General features: G+C 37.2%; 1 protein-coding gene across 8 annotated transcripts in view; it reads left to right on the forward strand.

The window, feature by feature from the left end:
- ZNF821 (zinc finger protein 821) overlaps positions 1-7,054 on the forward strand; it is a 53,518-nt gene extending 46,464 nt beyond the window's left edge. For 6 of the 8 annotated variants that reach the window (XM_081118768.1, XM_081118766.1, XM_081118764.1 and 3 more), the window contains 5 exons: positions 408-491; positions 1,874-1,984; positions 4,401-4,589; positions 6,010-6,052; positions 6,521-7,054. In XM_081118768.1, the coding sequence (XP_080974894.1) occupies positions 408-491; positions 1,874-1,984; positions 4,401-4,589; positions 6,010-6,052; positions 6,521-6,711 (618 nt within the window). In that variant the 3' untranslated portion in view covers positions 6,712-7,054. The remainder of the gene's footprint in view (positions 1-407; positions 492-1,873; positions 1,985-4,400; positions 4,590-6,009; positions 6,053-6,520) is intronic. The other 2 variants (XM_081118769.1, XM_081118770.1) reach the window with 2 other exon arrangements.
- Positions 7,055-8,161: the final 1,107 nt, after the last annotated feature.

Consider the following 8,161-nt stretch of genomic DNA (forward strand, 5'->3'; position numbering starts at 1 on the left):
AGACTTGCAGGATTACTTGAAGAACCTTTTCTTCCCTTAAAGGATAGCCAAAAAAAGTATTTTCTTCTGTTAGTCTTTAAATGAAAAGTAAATAATGTTTTTAACGACAATGGTAGGAGGAAAACCTTTCATAAAAAATTAAACTGAGTTTCTTTTGTGAGGAAGGGGTATCATGATTTATAAGGTGTTTAGAATTAGAGGGTTTAAGTTTCACATTTATTAGATGCTTAAAAATAAAGCAAAGTGCTTATTTTGTTGTTATTGCTGTTTGATGCTAAAAGAACATAATTCCAATGAGGTAACATGAAACTGATTTTTGCTTTTTCGGTGGTTCTTTATCTAAAACAAATCTGCCATAACTTGACGACTTTTGCCTTTCTTTCTTTCTTGGTGATGGTTTGCTGCAGGTATCTAATCAGCTGTGTGCAAAGTACAGCCAAGAATATGGTCAACTGTGTCGAACCAATGAGATTGCAACTGTCAGCTCTCGGGTAGTACCATTTCCAGAGACACATGTTTTTCTAAACCAAGAAGTCTGGGAAAAGCTGAGCAAACTCCTAACATATAATTGTGTGCAGAATGAAAGTTGTGTAGAAGTACTTTTTTCATTGGAGGCAGAGGAACTTGGATAAAGATCTTGGATTAGGGAACTCAGATCTTTTTTAAAAAACATATTTTTATTGATTTTTAGAGAGGAAAGGAGAGGGAGAGAGAGAGAAACGCCGATGAAAGAGCGAAACATGGATCAGCTGCCTTCTGCAGGCCCACCACTGGGGATTGAGCCTGGAACCTGGGCATGTGCACCAGGAATCAAACTGACAACCTTCCAGTGCATGGGAGCCACGCCAACCAGGACAGAAACTCAGATATTTTAAAGGGGGTCAAATATATGGTGACAGATGGAAACTAGACTTTTGGTGGTCAGCAATCTAGAGTATATACAGATATCAAATGATAATATTCTACACCTGAAACTTATATATGTTATTAAACAATGTCACCTCAATTAAAAAACAAACAAAAACTAAAGTCAAGAAATCTGAGCTGATTCTTTATTAAGAAAACATACATTTTCATAGTTACATTTTCCTAAATGTACCTGGCCTAGTAATACAAAAGAAGTTAATGAAACTTTGAAGTTTCAACTGGAACATCTTACCTAATTCAGGACTGACATTCAGCTGGACACAGGAATCTGGCTGAAGTAGTTGTTTCAGGCCATTGCACATTCTTATCATTCAGGGCATCTGTTCTGATTGGTTAGTGCCTTGCTGTGTTGGTTGTTGTGTATGTTGACTATCACCTCTGACATAATTCAAATACTTGTCATAAAATCAGAATTCTTGATTCAAAATATTTTTATGTTTATTTTTTCCTCTTATTCTACTTGGTTTGAGATTCCTTCACCCCAGGAAAGGGCTCTCTTATATTATAAGTGGGGCCCCTCCTTGTTGTTGCTAAGTTATATATCTTTCTTTTTTTTAAATCCTCACCCAAGGATATGTTTTTCATTGATTCTAGGGAGAGAGGAAGGGAGAGAAAGAGAGAGAGAGACACATCGATGTGAAAGAGAAATATCGATTGGTTGTCTCCCATATGTGTCCAACTGGGGATTAAACCCACAACCTGGGTATGTGCCCTGACTGGGAATCAAACCCAAGACCCTTTGGTGCACATGATGACGCTTTAACCAACTGAGCCACACTGGCCAGGGTGCTAAGTTATATATCTTCTTAAAATCCTACATCTTAAATAACAGTGACTAGAAAGATGAAGAGCAATGATGCAAAGGTGAAAGACCTCTTAAACTCTTTTTGTTTCTTTTTTTGTAGGGGTGTGTGTGACCAACTCTATTATGTTCTTTATTTTGCAGCTAATGTGTAAATTAAATGTGAACACTCTACCCCAGATTCTAGTGGAACAGTATCTGATCGAAATTGCTAAGAACTATAATGTGCCATATAAACCCAAGGCACCCATTATGGTGAGTACTTTAAAGAACGGAGAATTGATTTAAAGCTGAGATTTTTGTGCACTTGAATATTTTTTCCTACTTACGAATGTGGCTCTCATGGTAGCTCTGTCAGGACTGTAAATCAGGTGAAATTTGTACCTTTTCTCTGCCCACATACTTTTCCCAACAGATTATGGCTTCTGATAACTGTTAGATGACCCTTCTAAGTTTTTAACAATAGAATGGAAAACAAAGATGAAGGTACCTAATGTTTTATACCTAGAAGTGTGCAAAACATTTTTAGTTTTTAAGACCTCAATTTTGTCCCTGGGATATGTTGCATTTTAATAAAGAGGTGTTTATTAAAGATCTGGAATAAAGGCTACAAGATCCAAAGGCACAGGGCACTATCATTTAGTCTTGGTTAAGAGTATGAGTTCAGTAGTGAAATGACCCATATTCAGATCCTAGCTCCACCATTTATTAATCATGAAACCTCAGGCAAATGACTTACCTTCTCAAAGACTCAGTTCTCTGGATTGTAAGAAGGGGGACAATAATAGTTAGTGGTTATTAACAAATCTCGTAAGTTTGTTGATATGATTAAATGAGCTAATACATATAAGGATTTAAATGCATTGCGTGGTCCATCACAAATGTAATCACGTTTTGCTTTTTATCATCATCATTATTATCATGGAAGGTGAATTAAGCTTCCAAAAGCTGGTCATAGACTGTTTTAGGGATTTCTCCCTAATGCCTCTCAAATCATCTCATATGGGGAGCGACTTATTTTAGCAACTGATAAAGTTGTCCCTGGTAACTTCTTTATAAAAGATGGCCTTGTACTCAGGTGTCAAACTTGTTTTTAGTGCAGGCATGAGGCCACCAGGGACGTCTGTTCCATCCTCTGTGTTCTCACTGTGCTGCCTTCCAGTTGATGGGCAGCATGTACCATGCTGGGTTGTAGGTAAAGGGCACACTTGTCTTTTCTGATGCTTTGCTCCTGATGGTTTCCTGATAGGGACTCTTTTCCCCATTTTTTCTCTTTCAAAAAATTATATGGTTTGTTGAAAAATGACACAACGTAAAAATTTAGATAATACCAAAAGGGACTGTGAAGAAGTTAAAGCCACATGAAATGCTACCAGAGATGTGCCCAAGGGCTCAGCCTTGGATCTCTTCTCTTTCTTCTCTACTCTCAAGGTGATTTTATCCAATGTCATGGTTTTCAATACCATCTCTATGGTGAGGACTTCTACACATATATCACTAGCCAAGGCCTCTAGGCTGATAGGAACTCCATCCTGATGTATCCACCTACCTTCTTGAAATCTTTAGTTGGATATTTCAGAGACATCTCAAACTTAACATGTCTAAAAGAGTGCTCTTACCCCTCTCAAGAACCCATTCATTCTACAGTTAATGGTAATTCTGTGCTAGGGCAGAAACCTTGATGTCTTTCTTGACTCCTCCCTTGCTGTCAATCGCTAACCCCCAATCAATCTTCAGCAAGTCCTGGTTATTCTACCTTCTAAATATACCCAGAATTCTGCTACTTCTCACCATCTCCGCGGACAGTACCCTGGTCTGACCTGCAATAATCTCTTCCCTGGATGACTGCAAGAGCCTCTTAACTGGTTTTCTTGCTTCTCTACTCTTCTTCCTCATTAATTGATGTTCAATGTAGCCTTCAGAGATCTGGTCAGCACCTAAGTCAGATCCTGTCACACCTCTGCTTTTAAGTCTCCCCCAATGGCTTTTTATTTCACTTAGAATAACAGACAACAGCTTTCCTATGACTGAAGAGACTGTCCACACCCACTCTCAGTGTGAGGCCCTAATTGGCCACCTTCTCTAAAATGTCAACGTCTTCCCTCTTCTCTGCTCTATATTTTTTCTCTATCACTCCTGTCTTTATCTAACACACTGTATAGCTCATTTAGTGATCTTGTTTATTATCTGTCTCTCCCGCTGGAATATCATCAGCTCTAAGAGGACAGGGACGTTTGTCTGTTTTGTTCACTGTGGCATCCCCAGCACTGTGCCTGGTTTATATTAAGTAGTCAATGGAATTTGTCAAATGAATGAATAAATCCAGAGTTTACCACTGTTAGGATTTGCTGAACTTTTCTTGTAGACATCTATATGCATATTTATGCCTCCCTCTAAATCACTGGTGTACCACAGTGTCTGACCTCATAGGTACTCAAAACATAGTCATTGAAAGAGAGAGAAAGAATTGTGTGGGCCAGAAAGCCTGGAGGTTGCTTTTAACTGTCATTGACTTACTAGACTCTTAAGCTTCAGGGGGCAGGCACCATGTCTTTTCGCTCACTGTTTCTTCCCCAGCATTTTCCAAGAGAGTTTGGCATGTAGTAGATATGCAATAAACAAATGTGTAATAAATTAAGAACCCAATATTATTCTCACCCTCTTGCTTCAGGCCGAAGCCCCGGGAGACCTGGTTAGTGTTGGATTTACCGAGGATGTCAAGAAAGGTGCCATTGGCAGTGGAGGTGGAACTGCAGCCGGACCTGATGACCCACTTCTGGCATCGACAGTATCTACATCAGGGCCCTTACCTGTGCCATCCCCAGGCCCTGGTTTCTCATCCCTTCCTCCTGAAAGACAGGTCAGTATGGATAAGCCAATTGAATCTGAAAGGAGACTGTAAGTACCGCAAGAATATATGTCAAAATGAGCCTTTTGAATGATAAAATAATTTTTGTGAAGTTTTTAAGGCCAGGGAGTATATTTGCAATAATTTAGCTTATATTTGATGTGTTTTTATGCTGAACTCATGAGAAAATATGGCTACATACAGCCTTTCATCGACCTCTTGACAAATACCATCGGATAGACTGCAAAGAACATTTGTATGAGCTGGACAAATTTGAAAGTCTTTAACGTACAGTGATTTAGACTCAAGTTTCATATTAGATATATTCAATTTGTATGTAGTGAAAACAGTTTACTCTGATGCTGAAAACAGGGTAAAAGTCTCATAACTGTGTACATATACAAATCTAGAGAAGTCAAATAAGTAAAAACTAAAGAGCCATGGGCATTAATTTTCTTTACTCTTTGTTCCTTCATTATAAAGTAAAAAGAAATTGTTTTATTCTTTCATTTCTGACCCCATGAAGCTCTTTTTTTGAAATTCTATATTTTAGGCATAATTTAATTCTGATTTTCCATGTTGAAATTATTTGTCTGAATTACACCTTGTTTATTGCTCAGCTTCTACTTTTGGAATGTAAGTCCTCTGATTTAAAAATTAAACAAAGACTACCTTATGGAAAATGTAAACATATTTAAAATTAGAATAATATGATGACCTTTTGCGTATCCATTCCTCATTTTTGACAGTTATCAACATTCTGCTGCTCTTACTTCTTCTATTTCTTCCTAACTTTTTTTGAGAGAAGAAATTAAAGCAAATCTCAGACATTACATAACTTCGTCCATGAGTACTTCAATATATATTTCTAACACATACCCTTTGTTTTATAATATAAAACAATGTCATTATAATACTCAACATAATGAAAAACAATTCCTGAATATCATATAATACTCAATTCTCATTAAATTTCTGATTGTCTCAAAAATGCGTTTTTTAGTTATTTCATTGAAATCAGGATCCAAAAAGATCCACTCGTTGTAATGAGTTGATAAGTCTCTTAAATCTTTTAATCTCTGACACTTCTTCCCACCTCTTCTTTTTTCTTGCCACTTATTTGTTGGAGAAAGAGTCCTCTGATTTTATTAAACTGAATCATTTTTCACAAGTAGCATCTCTAGGCTCAGAGATCAAAGATTTCCCGATTCTTGTTTGAGGCCACAGGTGACAGAAGGAGCAAAACCCAGTCATTCCTAAGGCTGACGTCCAGAAGGCATTAAAACACTTCACCTCAGGCAGGAAGGAAGATTGACTGTGATCAAGTTCACTTAAGTTAATTTTAAGAAATATTTATTTAAGGTTTACTATGAACAAAATATGTGTTTGGAACTCAAACCAGTTTCTTCCCAGTGATCTTTTTTTCTTTCAGAATGACTCCTACAAGAATGATTTGCTTCCTGTACTGGTTCCTGGTAAGTACAGAGAATGTTGGTAGTAGTTGGAATTGCTTAATATTCATTGAAGATATTCCAGTTGTTATAAGACTATTCATTCCTCCATTGGTGAGAGAAGTTTATTAGTGATTTCCTGGGAGTACAGTGTGTTCCCTTATAGTAGCTAACAGTTTTCAAAGTGGATATGGATCTCAAACAGATCTTCAACGCAGAACAAGTTTTAAAACCACTACTGTACTAAATCATCCTGTCACATGTTTTGAAAAATTGTGCCTTTTAAAAACAAATCCAGATTGCCCTTGAAGAAGATTGCCAACACAATCTAACCACTATCACCATTTCCATGTTGGGGGAATTGTCCAGTTTTCCAGCCATATTATATACTGTTCTCTCAAGAGCAATAATAGCCTACTGTCTTTGAGGCTGGGATTTCATTCTGGAGGACATATTGTTGTGACTTTTAATTACATTTATTGAAATAAACAGGTTCAGAATTCAACCCCCAAACTTCTCCAAAGCCAGCATCAAGAGCCAAGATTGGTTTTGATAACTTTATGCTGCCTGATTTGCCTGATGTAAAACCTCAAGCAAGCCTTTCCATTGACCCTTATGATTGTGAGGAGGTTGATTTTGAAGACCTTGACCGGAGACTTGAAATGCTGAAGAAAGCCACATAATTCCTTAGTCCTGGATTGAGTATTTGCCTGGGACTTGGAATCCCTGGGCACAAATTTTAATATGGCCACTGATGTGTGGGTGTGAAGTTTTCTCATTTACAATTCCTTCCATCCCTTAAATTCTATGGTTCTCTGTCTGTAATAATGTTTGTGTATGTTTCTGTTTGTGTGCATATACATGTAATCATATAATTATTCCTGTTTCTTAAAATTCTATAATTCTATAGAATTCTAAAATTCTAAACTTGTATAATTCTTTTCCTTAAAATAATGTAATTCTTAGGTGAAGATTCCTGACCTACTGAATTGTATTAATTAGCGTCAATAAACTTTTATTTTCTCCAAGATTCTTATTTCTCTCATAATTATCATTTTTTTCCAGGGAAACAGAATGGTGTGTATTTAAATCTCATCCCTGTACTTACTAGCTATAAATAAGACATTTGGCAAATGGTGCCTCCCATTAGATGTGCATGAGAGAGCTAAGGAACTAGAGGAATGCGTGTCTTTTTAAAAAGAGTATCTTAAGGAATGCGCAAACAAAAGGGTGAACATGAGAAATCAGTGGAATCCTGTACGCCTGGGCTCAAATTTAGACTCTGTCACGAACCAGAAGTAAACTTCCTTTTTCTCACCTGTAAAATGGGGAACATAATGAGGATTAAAAGAAATAATGTATGTAAAGCTTTTTAGCACTTAGTAGGTGCTCAATAAATATTTATTTTCTTTCTGGTTTCTATTACTTGCTAAGTTCTATTGGACTAAATATTAGTGATTCTATGAAACTGGATAAAGGAGAGGCTAAGAAAACAAGATGGCCAAATTAATTATATTTTTGTTTGTTTCTTGTGTAAGTAGCATTTTTTATTTGTTTTTCCTTTTTTCTTTTTTTCTTTCACTTATTGTTGACACTTAGGCTGCCCTCTCTGAGAGTTTCTACCTCTAAGTCTGATTCCAGTAAAAAAATGAGATTTTCTAAGAGGAACAAGTAAATAGGAACAAACATTGAACCTCAAAAAAATTTAAAAAGCCCAGCCGGCGTGGCTTAGCTGTTGAGCATTGACCTAGGATCCAGGAGATCGAGTTTCGATTCCCACATGCCCAGGTTGCGGGCTGGATCCCCAGTCGGGGGTGTGCAGGAGGCAGCCGATCAATGACTCTCATCATTGATGTTTCTGTCTCTCTCTCTCTCTCCCTTCCTCTCTCTGAAATCAGTAAAGATATATTTTTTAAAAGAAAAGAAAAATGCAAACTTAATTAATTTTTATTTTTTGTTAATCCTCACTTGATATTTTTTTCATTGCTTTTCAGAGAGAATGGGGGAGGGTGGGTGGGGAAAAGAAAGAGAGAAACATTGATGTGAAAGAGACACATTGACTGGTTGCCTCCCCCACATGCCCCAACCTGGAACAGAGGAGTGAACCCACAACCCAGGTACATGCCCTTGATC

Source organism: Miniopterus schreibersii (assembly GCF_964146895.1).
Source record: "Miniopterus schreibersii genome assembly, chromosome: 18".
Lineage (NCBI taxonomy): Eukaryota > Metazoa > Chordata > Mammalia > Chiroptera > Miniopteridae > Miniopterus > Miniopterus schreibersii.